Source organism: Cebus imitator, unplaced genomic scaffold (assembly GCF_001604975.1).
Source record: "Cebus imitator isolate Cc_AM_T3 unplaced genomic scaffold, Cebus_imitator-1.0 Scaffold284, whole genome shotgun sequence".
Lineage (NCBI taxonomy): Eukaryota > Metazoa > Chordata > Mammalia > Primates > Cebidae > Cebus > Cebus imitator.
This window is the reverse complement of record NW_016107599.1, coordinates 2003297-2017525: the sequence shown is the minus strand read 5'-3', so window position 1 is coordinate 2017525 and position 14229 is coordinate 2003297. Positions and strand designations below refer to the sequence as shown.

The 14229-nt window shown below is 46.9% G+C and overlaps 1 protein-coding gene and 1 pseudogene across 4 annotated transcripts in view; one reads left to right on the top strand and one right to left on the bottom strand.

The window, feature by feature from the left end:
• TRAPPC9 (trafficking protein particle complex 9) overlaps positions 1-14229 on the top strand; it is a 715201-nt gene that overhangs the window by 13340 nt on the left and 687632 nt on the right. For 3 of the 4 annotated variants that reach the window (XM_017501725.2, XM_017501724.2, XM_037728923.1), the window contains exon 2: positions 750-1343. In XM_017501725.2, coding sequence (XP_017357214.1) covers positions 760-1343 — 584 coding nt within the window. In that variant the 5' untranslated portion in view covers positions 750-759. Of the gene's footprint in view, positions 1-749; positions 1344-4719; positions 4775-14229 lie in introns of those variants that run through there. The other variant, XM_037728922.1, reaches the window with a different exon arrangement.
• On the bottom strand, positions 2112-2202 carry LOC119467402 (annotated as a pseudogene).

The following is a 14229-nucleotide window of genomic DNA, read 5'->3' as shown; positions in this document are numbered from 1 at the left end:
TTTTTTTTGAGACAGAGTCTCACTCTGTCACCCAGGCTGGAGTGCAGTGGCGTGATCTCGGCTCACTGCAGCTTCCGCCTCCTGGGTTCCAGCGATTCTCCTACCTCAGCCTCCCTGGTAGCTGCAATTACAGGCACATGCCACTATACCTGGATAAGTTTTGTATTTTTAGTACAGGTGGAGTTTCACCATGTTGACGAGGCTGGTCTTGAACTCCTGACCTCAAGTGATCTGCCTGCCTCGGTCTTCCAAAGTACTAGGATTACAGTTGTGAACCACCGCGCCTGGCCAAGCAGGGTCTCCTATCACCGTTATTTTGTAGCTGAGGAGTTTCAGGGAGCTTGGAATTCAAATCCAGATCTGATTGCATGGTGGTTTTTTTTTTTTCATTATATCCTGTTCAGGGGATAGGGGAGCAATTACACATGTGTTTATTCATTCACTCAACAGACATTTTTGAGCACTGACTATTACTACTCCTGGTTAGATGGTGGGAATAGGAAGACAAGAAGCAGCCCCATTTCTGCAGAAGCTCCAAGCTGAGGCTAAGGGACTGAGGTCAACAGTTACAGCATTATCATCAGAGCCGTGACAGTCACGTGTAGAGCCCTAAGAACTGTTGACGGCATGGCTTTCCTTGGGGCTTACCCGGCCTCCAGGTAGTGAATGTCGGAGTCACTGCCTCCCAGAGTGGGCTCTCAGCACTTGGGACTCTGCGTCTCAAAGCCTCATTTCTTCTCTCTGAACAGGGACTTCAAAATGAGCGTCCCTGACTACATGCAGTGTGCTGAGGACCACCAGACGCTGCTCGTGGTGGTCCAGCCTGTGGGCATTGTCTCTGAGGAGAACTTCTTCAGGATCTATAAGAGGATTTGCTCTGTGAGTCAGATCAGCGTGCGGGACTCCCAGCGAGTCCTGTACATCCGCTACCGGCACCACTACCCACCCGAGAACAACGAGTGGGGTGACTTCCAGACCCACCGCAAAGTTGTGGGCCTCATCACCATCACAGACTGCTTCTCAGCCAAGGATTGGCCGCAGACCTTCGAGAAGTTCCATGTGCAGAAGGAGATCTATGGCTCCACGCTGTACGACTCCCGGCTCTTTGTCTTCGGGCTGCAGGGGGAGATCGCCGAGCAGGCACGCACCGATGTGGCCTTCTACCCCAACTACGAAGACTGCCAGACAGTGGAGAAGAGAATCGAGGACTTCATTGAGTCCCTGTTCATTGTGCTGGAGTCCAAGCGTCTGGACAGAGCCACAGACAAGTCTGGGGATAAGATCCCCCTTCTCTGTGTCCCGTTTGAGAAAAAGGACTTTGTAGGACTGGACACAGACAGCAGGTAAGTTTACCTAGAGACCCAGGCCCCTTGGCTTCCCTACATCAGAAGGGGAAAGCACATGGCAGAGTTTTGTTGCATCAACAAGTGGAAAGGTGGTGTCCATTGGTTTCTAGAACTAATGACTTTGTGTCAGGATCTGTTTGAGTGCTGCTAAAAAACCAACCAAACAAAAACCAGTGACTTTTAAAGACAGAGACAGGCTTTGGTTTGGGGGAGTCTTTTGGAGTTGTCTTGTACACTCCCCTTTTTTACTGGGGGTCCCCTCTTGGGACTCCTGGAGCTCTGTCCTATACAGCAGCTACAGCCAGTTGTGGCTTTTGGGTACTAGACACCAGGTTAGTTTGAGTTGAGATGGGCTCTGAGTAAAAGCCATGCCAGATTTTGAGACTTACTTCTGAAAAAGTAAACTTTCTTGTTAATTTTTTTTTTTTTTTTTGAGACAGAGTCTCTGTTGCTCAGGCTGGAGTGCAGTGGTGTGATCTCAGCTCACTGCAACCTCTGCCTTTAGGGTTCAAGTGATTCTCATGCCTCGGCCTCCTGAGTAGCTGGGACTACAGGTGTGCAGCACCACACCCGGCTAAGTTTTGTATCGTTAGTACAGACAGGGTCTTGCTGTGTTGGCCAGGCTGGTCTTGAACTCCTGGCTTCAAGTGATCCACCTGTCTTAGCCTCCCAAAGTGTTGGAATTACAGGTGTGAGCCACCGTGTCTGGCCAACTTTCTTGGTTTTATATAGACTACATGTTGAAATGATAGTATTTTACATATCATAGGTTAAATAAACTATATTTTAAAAATCAGTATTGACTATTTGATTTTTACTTTTACACTTGATCTTAGCCAAAAGGCCGAGAAGCGATTGATTTTTGCCTTTAAAAATGTGGCAACTAGAAACTGAAATTTACTTACGTGGCTTGCGTTTTATTTCTGTTGGACAATACTGTGCTAGAGAGCACAGTTGGAACACTTAGTCAGTCTCATCCCTTTGGTTCATAGATGAGAGGGTGAATCTGGAGAGGCAAGGCCCAGATCCTAGCTGAGCTAGAGTGGAGCCCACGTCTCCTGATTCCCAGGCCTGGCACCCTGTGTGTGTGGCTACATTTTCTTTTCTAATGGCCACAGCGTCGAATTCCTCACTTATAGAGCAGCCAAGCATGGGCATCAGGACACCAGAAATACCACCAGGGAGCTCCTAAACAGCTCCGTTACACAAATGGAAAGAATGCCAGTTCTCTCTGTGCACAGGGAGTGTTGGATAGAGTAGGAAAAGGTCAGTTTCCCATCTTGCCTGTTATGAAGTCAAAAACTTTATTTCAAATCCGAATCACTGATGAGGTCTTCTTTGCCACGTACTTCCACTCTCTGCTCACTGCCCTGTCCTGGCCACAGTGGCTTTTCGGCAGTGCTGGATGAGATGCAAGCTTAGGCAGCAACTGTTTGCCAAGAGGGCGTCCTCATTTGCCAGGGAGAGTGAGGTGTCACTCACCAGCCTCCTGGCTTGGGCAGGGCTCTCCTTCCTCCTGTGTAGGATTGGCTGATGAGCCATAGGTGAGGAGTCCGTGATGTAATGTGCATGGTGCCATAGTGCCTGCTGCAGATGCTCAGCATGTTTCTTAAATTTATCTAAGGTCAGGTGGTATCTTTCTTTCTGGTTGTCAGTCAGTCTGAGGAGAAATGATCACAGAATTGACAGACAGACTGAGTCCAGGCCTCAGTGTTGGAAGCATAGAGTAACCTCAGTCACACCTGCCTGTGGTGCTTTGTAGGCTCTGGAAGGAAAGGATTTTCATTTCTTCATCCAAATGTGCATATGTGGCTTAAGGAAAGGGAAAGGCATGTTGTAGAGCTGCTCTGTATTGACTCCTCACATGGCCCTGTGATCTCAGCGGGGTCGCTGTGCCCTAGACCCGCTCTGTATTGAGTCCTCAGGTGGCCTTGCGATCCATCCAAACGGGGTTGCTGTGGTGGCTGATATGGGCCCGAGGCAGCAAGGTTTAGAGGCCTGGGCAGCCAGCGAGCAGCAGAGCTGATGTAAGCACCAGGTCTGTCTCTGAGGCCCAGGGCCTTTCCACCTCATCTCGTGGCCTTCTGCTGCGTCTCCTGTGCCTTTTGAAGAGCTCACACTGCTGTCCGGCCAGCAGGCACCTGCGGAGTCATCCCTGATAAGGTGGTGCTGTATGGTGTGCACCGCTTGGCGGCCACCTTCGAGGTCAGTAAGGAGTGGCCTGCCCCTGCTTTACAGAGAAGGGGTGAAGGGTGAAAGCTCATAGGCAGCATGGGTCCACAACCCCGCTCTGACCCCTTGATTTTTGCCTTCCTCCTTTGCCTCATGGGCACCAGTGACATTTTTCTGTCACCCACTTCTCGGCTGTAAGGTTGCAGAGCCACCTTTGAATGCCAGGTCTTTTTTGTCTTGAAATCTGGGCTCCCCACTCTGCAGGAATAAGAGTGTGCTGGAACGCAGTGCCTCACACATAGTGGATAATGATTGACAAGTGTTGGTTGAGGGGCTTCATGTGCCAGGCATGGCTCCAGGCACTGAAAATACAGTGGCAATTAAAGCTGCTTGCTCACGCTAGTGGGACAACCGCAATTAGACATCAGTTAGTATTTGAACTTCAGTGAGATAATGACACCAGTGAACTCAAATCACATACATCCTTCTCTCGTAATGGGTAACCTGTTGTTGCCTTTGTTTCTCCATGGTTCTCTTATTTATTTATTTTTTTTGAGATGGTATCTTGCTCTGTTGCCCAGGCTGGAGTACAGTGATGCCATCTCGGCTCATTGCAACCTCCACCTCCTGGATTCAAGCAATTCTCCTGCCTCAGCCTCCTGAGTAGCTGGGACTACAGGTGCGCACCACCATACCTGGCTACTTTTTGTATTTTTAGTAGAAACGTGGTTTCACCATGTTGGCCAGGCTGGTCTCAAACTCCTGGCCTCAAGTGATTCGTCTGCCTCGACCTCCCAGAGTGCTGGATTACAGGCATGTGCCACTGTGCCCGGCCGGTTGTCGAATTTTTGAAGCAATGATTTGGTGCAGGAACAGAGCCATGCTCTCCCCTGCAACTCTTGGGAGGAGCGAGAAAGTGTCCGACCTGAAATGAGATAGTATTTTGTAAGTCAATAGGAAATGTCCAGATGTAAGGTTTGGTTTGACACATTGACCATACTGAGAGGCCCCTGACAGATGATTTGAACTTCAGGTCCTGACTTCCCCGGACACGATGTGCAGGTGCATTTTACTTAAAAGCTCACACATGCCTCTTATGAAAACCCATGGTCAGTTCTTGTCCATGTAGTGTTGTAGCTATCAAAATTATTTCTGTTCTTATATGTTTCTAATTTTTGCTTGTTCCTCTTTCTTTTCTTTTTCTTTTTCTTTTTTCTGTCATACTGCCCTGTGAGTGTGTTGTTGGGTCTGAAAAGGTAGGCTGTGAACATTGCATTACAAATAGCCGGATTTCCCTGTGTGCTACCTTCTCATAGCCTCCACTGCTTTAAAAAACAAGCGCTGCTGCCTAAATCCATGTGTGAACCGGATAGTCTTTTCATTTTTTTGAATATGTTTTTTAATTTTAGCTTTATTTAGCATGTAACCCATTGGCGTTTGGTGTTTGCTAAAATACTTGCTCTGGGGGATCTCGTTCCATCTGTAGCATTTAGTGACATATGAACCAGTATTCCTTTGTTTGTTTTGAGGAAGTGAATTGCTAATTGATTTAGGCAGCTGTAGAGGGATTTTCATGGGATCTCTTAACTGTGGAGGTCCAAGGCTGCAGCGCCATGCTTGATCCTGCACTTTTGAGCGGCATGTCATTCCCAGCTGTGGCTGTGGGCCGTGCATGAAGGCAAGGAGCGCTGGCTGGAGTGTGCTGGCCACCAGGGGAGCTGCGGGAGGGTGAGGCTGCCTGTCTTTTCTTTTGCTTCTGCATTGAGCATGCCATTTCCCTGTTTCCTTCACCTCAGCGACTTTCCACAATAAAGGACACATAGGCCATTCTAAAACCCACACCAGGGCAGGTGCAGTGGCTCACACCTGTAATCCCAGCATTTGGAAGGCCAAGGCGAGTGGATCACCTGAGGTCAGGAGTTCAAGACCAGCCTGGCCAACATGGTGAAACCCCGTCTCTACTAAAGATACAAAAATTAGCCGGGCATGGTGGCGTGTACCTCTAGTCTCACCCACTCTACAGGCTGAGGCAGGAGAATTGGTTGAATCCAGAGGCAGAAGTTGCAGTGAGCCAAGATCATGCCATTGCACTCTAGCCTGGGCGACAAGAGCGAAACTTTGTCTCAAAAATAAGTAAATAAATAAATAAAATAAAATAAAACCCATACCAATCTTCTCCCCTCCTTATGAGGGCAAGGGCAATTTGTTTAAGTATCAGGGAAATATGACCTTCTAGTTCACTTGGATCATGTAGACACAAGGACCTGAATAAGTGACCACTGTTTCCTTTTTGCTTCTGCCAGTGAGCAGTCAGAGGCAGAGAGGCAGTTCACCCATAGCTATTGTATGGGCTCTTACCTGCCCCAGACTTTCCATTTAACCTCATGTAGGTAAGACATAGCTGTGTCTGCATTTTCATTTTATTTTATTTTTAGATGGAGTCTTGCTCTGTCGCCTAGGCTGGAGTGCAGTGGCATGATCTCGGCTCACTGCAACCTCTGCCTCCTGGGTTTAGCCATTCTCTTGCCTCAGCCTCACAAGTAGCTGGGATTACGGGCGTCTGCCAAGATGCCAGCTAATTTTTATGTTTTTAGTAGAGATGAGGTTTTGCCATTTTGGCCAGGCTCGTCTCAAACTCCTGACCTCAGCTGATCCCCCCACCTCGGCCTCCCAAAGTGCTGGGATTACAGGCATGAGCCGCTGCGGCGGCCTGTGTTTCTCCTCTCCCCTCCCCTCCCCTCCCCTCCCCTCCCCTCCTTTCTTTTTTTCTTTCTTTTTTGAGACAGAGTCTCATTCTGTCGCCCAGGCTGGAGTGCAGTGGTGTGATCCCGGCTTACTATAACCTCTGCTTCCTGGGATGGAGCGATTCTCCTGCCTCAGCCTCTTGAGGAGCTGGGATTATAGGCACGCACCACCATGCCTGGCTAATTTTTGTATTTTTAGTGTTTCAGCATTTTGGCTAGGCTGGTCTCTAACTCCTGACCTCAAGTGATCTGCCTGCTTTGGTCCCAAAGTGCTGGGATTATAGGCATGAGCCACCGTGCCCAGCCTGTGTCTGCATTTGTTGAAGCTAACATCTGTCACTGGTGGCACATCATTCATTTACATTACCGATTGAGAACCTCCAACACCAAGGGCAGCCCTGCAGGACACTCTGGCTGGCCTAGTCCCCTGTGGTTTCATCCCCTGCAGGGAAAGGCTCCTGCTCTGTGACCTGCTGCCACCACTGCAATGCCCAGGGGCCTTGTTTCTTTCTCAGTGCTCTGGTCCAAGTACAAACATTTTATTCTTCATTTGCTTTGTCTCAGTTGAGACAGGCTGGGCTTTCTGGAAGATTTCATCACATTCTAGGGTGGCGAAACAGAAGAGACATGAATGTAATAAGTACAGGAAGTCGTAGCTGTGCAGCTTGGAAAATGCAGGGCAAGGATCCCGTGGTGGCTGGTTTATCCTGGGCTGTGGGCCTTTCCTGCCGCCACTGGCTCCCAGGATCAATGGGGACAGCCTGGCCTGGGCTCCTTCCTCTTCTGCTCTCCTGGCAGCTGTGTCTCTGAGTCCACAACCCAGGTACTCTCCTGGACCGCAGGCCAGAGTTCAGACCACAAGAGTTTTGAGTCCTTGTCCTGGGCTGTCCTCTCCGCATCCTGCATGAGAAGCAAGCACCTTTCCTAAGTGAACTGTGCCAGGAGAGACCTCCCTCGTTAGCAGGTGCCCTCTAGAGGTGACTCAGCACACGTTTACAGGGAAGCTTGCCGTGTGCTGTGCTAGGTGTTGGGGACTTTAGAGACAGATATGGGGAAAAGATGATGGTCAGAAAGGAGAAGTCTGTCTGACAGTGTGACTCGAACAACAGGGTACATGGTGGGCTGTTTCTTACAAAGGGGAGAACTGGCAGGGCCTTGCGGGGAGTGTTTTTGAGATGCCTGTTGGGCATTCAAATGGAGAGATTAAAGGGGCAAGTGGATGTGAGTCTGGAGCTCAGGAGGTGACTAGAGAGACACTTGAGTGTTGGCAGTAGGTAGCCCATGTGTAAAACCCTGAATGTGGATGAGCTGAGCGAGGGAGAATGCAGATGGAGGCAGGAGGAAGGCCCCGGGCTGACCCCTGGGTGCTCGCCGTGACCCGGAGACTGAGGACAGCCCAGATCCTGTTTTTTTTTTTTTGTCTGAGATGGAGTTTCGTTCTTGTTGCCCAGGCTGGAATGCAGTGGTGCAATCTCAGCTCACTGCAACCTCCACCACCCTGGTTCAAGTGATTCTCCAGCCTTGCCTCCTGAGTAGCTGAGATTACAGGCATTGCCACCACACCCCACTAATTTTGTAATTTTGTGTTTTAGATGGGGTCTTGCCATGTTGGCCAGGCTGGTCTTGAATGCCTGACCTTGGGTGATCCACCTGCTTCAGCTTCCCAAAGTGTTGGGATTATAGCCGTGAGCCACTGCTCCTGGCTGGGGTTTTGTATATTATTCCATGGAGTTTGGGGTTTTAGGTGCAGCTGCCATTTATCCTAAAAGTGCTAGGGGTGGGGCTGCTACTAAAGAAATCTGAAGGGAATGATGTGGCCAGATTTGCCCTTATCCTTTTCCGTCCTGGCAGCAGGATGGAGTCACAGCTGAGTAGACTGTCTTTCCCATGGACCCAGAAGGGCAGATCAGGAAGGGCATCTGAGGAGAGAGGTGCCAGAGAACTGGGGGAGAGACTTTGGATAGTTCTGGAATAGCTCTTTTTAAAAGACAATAAAAAAGCAAACCCAAAAACCCTTATGAACATTGCTAGTTACTATCGAGGAAGCAGTTTTTTCTTTTTTTTTGAGATGGAGTCTCACTCTGTTGCCCAGGCTGGAGTGCAGTGGCATGTTCTCAGCTCACTGCAACCTCTGGCTCCCAGGTCCAAGCAGTTCTCCTGCCTCAGCCTCCCGAGTAGCTGGGACTACAGGTGTGTACCAGCATGCCTGGCTAATTTTTATATTTTTTTAAGTAGAGATGGGGTTTTGCCTTGTTATGCGGCCTGGCCTCGAATTCCTGTGCTCGGACAATCCACCTGCCTTGGCCTCCCAAAGTGCTAGGATAACAGGCCTGAGTCACTGCGTCTGACCGGAGGCAGTTCTTTTTTGATGCTTCTAAGTGTAGGTCACTATGTTGAGTGGCTATGAGGACTAATAAGACAGTCTATCATCAGAGGCTTCAACCTGACTACCCGAGTAATCCAAGTTCAAAAGGGGAGAAGCGAGGAAATGAGTGTGACTGTATGTCAGACAGCAGTTAGCCACCCTCCTACCTGTGTCATTTACATTGCATTGATGCCACCTGAGGCAGATGGTGACAGGCCCAGTTTGCTGAGCGGAAGCATTCTCAGGGGTTAAATAATGAGACCAGCATCACCCAGCTGGTGATGAAGCAGCAGGATTCAAACCCAGGTTCTTCAGACTTTAAATAAAAGGCATGTTGTCTCTACTAATTCTGTTACCTTCCTCATACTTGGAACACTAAAGTAAATCAGTTTTGGAGCCTTTCAGAAAAATTGTCAAAAGAACTTCTTGCTTAAGTGCCACAGATTCATTTCACAGAGCTCAGTCTTCCTTGATAGGCAGATAGTGTCAAAGTGTTTTAGGTCCCAGGGAGATAGTTTTTTCATTTTGCTTTACATTGACATGGTTGCAGATAATGCTCATATGCAAAATAAAACGTTGACACGTCTTGGCTTTTAATTAAAACTTTTCAGTTCTCTCTATTTTGTTTTCTTTTTTTTTTTTTTTTGCGATGGGGTTTGGCTCTGTTGCCCAGGCGGGAGTGCGGTGGCATGATCTCGGCTCACTGCAACCTCGGCCCCCTGGGCTCAAGTGATCCTCTCACCTCAGCCTCCTGAGTAGCTGGGATTATAGGCATGCAGCATCACACGTGGTTAAATTTTTTTATATGTTTTTGTAGAGACAGAATTTTATACATTGCCCAGGCTGGTCTTGAATTCCTGAGCTCAGGCAATTTGCCTGGGATTATAGGTGTGCTGTGTGATCTGCTGGGATTACAGGTGTGAGCCACCATGTCTGGTCTCTTGCTCTTTCTTTATAGAGTGATGTTTTAATATTCAGACTTTAACATGAAAAAGTTCAGATGGAAGAAATTAACACTAACAATTTGTTTTTACTTTTTCATTAGGTAAGATGCAGTTATCAGCTGATGGCCCATAAAGCAGCTGAAACTGAGTAGCAAATCTGCCTTTTTTTTTTTTAACTTTATGTTTAGAGCTCTCTTGTATCTTTTTTTTTTTTTTTTTTTAAGACAGTGTCTTATTTACCCAGGCTGGAGTACAGTGGCATGATCTGGGTTCAATACAACCTCTACTTCCTAGGCTCAGGCCATTCTTGTGCCTCCAGCGTCCCGAGTACCTGGGATTACAGGTGTGCGCCACCCCACTCAGCTAATTTTTTTTTTTTTTTGAGACAGAGTCTCATTCATGTCCCCCAGGCTGGAGTGCAGTGGTGTGCTCTCACCTCACTGCAACCTCTGCCTCCTGAATTCAAGCAATATTCCTGCCTCAGCCTCCCGAGTACCTGGGATTACAGGAATGTGCCACCAAGCCTGGTTAATTTTGTATTTTTAGTAGAGATGGGGTTTCACCGTGCTGGCCAGCCTGGTCTTGAACTCTCAACCTCAGGTGATGTGCCCACCTCGGCCTCCCAAAGTGCTGGGATTGCAGGTGTGAGCCACTGTGCCAGCCTAATGTTTGTATTTTTAGTGAGACAGGGTTTTGCTACGTTGGGCAGTTTTATCTCGAACTAGGTTCAAATGATCTGCCTGCCTCAGCCTCCCAAAGTGCCGAAATTCCGGCATGAGCTGCTGTGTCCAGCCACTCATGCATCTTAGGGTTGTCTGCTTTGGCACTGTAGCCCTACCACGTGGGCACCTTTTAGTATACTTACTGCATTTACATCATGCACATAGTCAAAAGACTCCCCACCCCAAAATATTGTGGTGCAAAATTATGGGCTGTCGCCATTATTTAAGTATACAGAGACTTCTTAAATTGTCATACCATCCCTGACCCTGCAAAAGAAATTCTCTTTCCCGGGTTCCCTGGGATTTTAATTGCACACTGTTGTTGTTGAGCAGCTTTAGCTTTTCTTTGGATGTGAATATAGAAATTTCTTTTCAGATAAATTGTTTTTTGGACTAGAATACCAAGCTCTTGTCTTCTGTAAGCTATATAAGTAGTACCAAAATCACTAACATATTAAGCATTTTATTCTTTAATCTGATTAAGAGCCACTAAAATAATATAGCCTATATCTTTGATTAAATTTTAATTAAAGTGCAGAAAGGAAGTACAATTTGAGTGCCTCTGTTACAGTGTTTGACGCTACGTAAGAGGTGCTTTTGTGCAACTTCCAGAAAGGATGCATCTCCTTTTATCAGCTGAGACTGTCAGGTTTCTGCCTATAATTTATTGCTTTTAGAGCATTATGGACTAGAAGATTATCAGATTCTTATGAATTTTTCTAGCAATTCTTAATTCCAGTTTCTTTCTTTCTTTCTTTTTTTTTTTTTGAAATAGAGTCTCGTTCATCACCCAGGCTCTGCAATAGTACCACCATAGCTCATTGCAGCCCTGAACTCTTGGGCTCAAGGGATCCTCCTGCCTTAGCCTCCTGGGTAGCTAGGACTGCAGGCCTGGCTAATATTTAGAATTATTATAGAGACAGGGTCTTCCTGTATTGCTCAGGCTGCTCTTGGACTCCTGTCCGCAAGGAATTCTCTCATGCCAGCCTCATGAGTCACCAAGATTATAGGCATGAACCACCACACCTGGCGTATTCTGTTTTTATACAATTTAGGATATTTGTATGGTTTTATTGAATCATGACTTTAACATGAAAAACTATGAGTATTTATATGACTTCTTTTTGTAAAAGTCCTATGTTTTCAAAACAAATTGTTTATCATAATGTTTATATTTTTAAAAACAAGTTATTTATTTAATTTAGAAGATGCTACTAGAAAAATACTTTTCTGGCTAGGCTCAGACCTGTCATCCCAGCGCTTTGAGAGGCTGAGGCGGGTGGATCATGAGGTCAGGAGTTTGAGACCTGTGTGACCAACATGGTGAAACTCCATCTCTACTAAAAATACAAAGATTAGCTGGTTGCGGTGGTGTGTGCCTGTAATCCTAGCTACTCAGGAGGCTGAGGCAGGAGAATCGCTTGAGCCTGGGAGGCGGAGGGTGCAGTGAGCTGAGATCGTGCCACTGCACTCCAGCCTGGGCAAGAGAAGGAGACTCTGTCTCACAAAAAAAAAAAAAAAGAAAAATATTTTTGAAATTTTGTGGGTTATATTTTGCTACAACAGGTGCACATTTTTGTGAAGTTCATGTGAAGATGTAATAATTTACTTCTTTCTTTTCTTAAGAGATGAGAGCGTGGTCTGTTGCCCAGACTAGAGAGCAGTGGCATAATCATGGTGCACTGCAGTCATGCACTCCAGGGCTCAAGCAATCTTCCTGCCTCTACCTCCTGGGGAGCTGGGACTACAGGTGTGAGCCACCATGCCCAGCTGATTTAGAAAAATTTTTGTAGGCTGGGCATGGTGGCTAACGCCTGTAAATCTAGCACTGTGGGAGGCTGAGGTAGGTGGATTGCTTGGGCCCAGGAGTTCCAGACCAACCTGGGCAACATGGCGAGACCCTGTCTCTACAAAAAAATATAAATATTAGCTAAGCAAGGGGTTGTGTGCGTGTAGTCCCACTTACTTGGGAGGCTGAGGTGGGAGGATCACCTGAGCCTTTGTGGAGACATAGTCTCTTGCTCTGTTGTCCAGCTGTCTTGAAGTCGTAGTCTTAAGTGATCCTCCTGCCTTGGCCTCTCAGAGTGCTGGTATTACAGGTGTGAGTCACCATGCCTGGCCTAATTTACTTCTTTAGGATGCTTTAAAAAGCAAATCTTTTTCTAATTGGTTAGGAGTAAAGTTTTGTTGTTTTGAGTCAAATATAAAATATATTAAACCAATATACAGTAGTATTTGTAAACTTATTCATGTATTAAGAGTTGACAGTTACGTTATTGGAGGAGGAAAATGTCCATTTGGATACCGAATCTTTTTCCCACTTGGAATAGGATAACATACCAAGGAAGTGAGAAAAACACTGTCTACCTTTGAGAGTAAGAGCTGGCTGGGCACGGTGGCTCATGTTTGTAATCCCAGCTCTTTGGGAGGCTGAGGCAGGAGGATCACTTGAGCCCAGGAGTTCAAGACCAGCTTGAGCAACATAAGGAGACCCTATCTCTACAAAAAAAAAAAAAAAAATGCCAGGTATTGTGGTGCACACCTGTGGTCCCAGTTACTGGGGAGGCTGAGCTGGGAGGATTGCTTGAGCCCAGGAGTTGGAGGTTGCAGTGAGCTGTGATCATGCCACTGCACTCCAGCCTGGGGAGCAGAACAAGACCTTGTCTCTAAAAATAAAAAAATAAAAAAATAGAAAAAAGAATGTTCTAGAAACACATCAAGGACACTTAACCCAAAATGCAGAGGCTGAAGGCAAGAAGGCTTCCTTGAGAAACCAGTTATTGAGATGAGCCTAAAAGAGAGTGGGAGTTGTGAGACAGACAGAGCCTGAGATCGGGGGGACTCCGGCATTGTAGCAAGGTTGTCTGTGGAGGGCAAGGGCACAGGGGTAGGAGGGGAGGCCAGGGCCATGAGAGGAGGGGCTAGCTGTGGATGGCATGCCTCTCCCTAGGACTGAATTGAGGATCCCGTGAAAGGTTTGCAGTGGGGGAGGACACAGACTGATTGGTGCTTTGGGAAGGGCGCTCTGACTGCGTGTGTAGAAGCAATGAGGGGAGAGGGGGTGCAGAATGGGGAGTCAGAGACTAGTGTAGGCTGCTGAGGAGACTGCTGTTTCAGTGGGTGGAGCAGCTCAGATGCTGCATTTTTTTTATGGGGAGGGTCTGTTAGCAGGGGCCCACCTGACACTGCCTTGTGGCCAGGAAGGAGACAAATGAATGCTGGCGTTTCTTCTCTCTTGAGTCTGCCTCACATCATGATCTTTGTTCAAAACGTATTCAGAATGGGAAAGCTAAATTTCAGAGTAACAAAGAGCTTGTTGAACTTGTTAGAGTTAGACATGATCGGATTTAATATTATTTTGAGATCTGTCTTTCATTTACTTTCATTTCAATAACTTTCATTTACTTAGAAACTTTACATCTTCTGGGTTTCCAGAGGACTTTTATTCTTGATAAGATTGCTTTCTTGAGGGAAAGTTTAATCCAGTTGCAGTTTTTCTTTTAAAAAATCATCTATCTTAAGAAATATAATATTTAAACAAGTATTTAAAAATGATAAAAGGAAGATTTTGGTACAGTCTCTTTGGTTTCTGAGTGGATAGGGACTCGAAGCCTTTGCATTATTTAATAGCATTTCCTCGCCAGTGTTTAAAGAGCTATTAGTGAGCACCCTAGGACCTGCCCTCTGAAAGCATTCCTAAAGCTTGCTCTGAAATAGTGAAGATAAACATCTTGTTTGCTGAGGCCAAATGGTTGGCTAATAAGAGGATCTCTCTTTATAAAATAATAATAGGTATGATATTAAGAAGGGGAAGATAGGGGGCCGGGCGCGGTGGCTCAAGCCTGTAATCCCAGCACTTTGGGAGGCCGAGGCGGGTGGATCACGAGGTCAAGAGATCGAGACCATCCTGGTCAACATGGTGAAACCCCGTCTCTA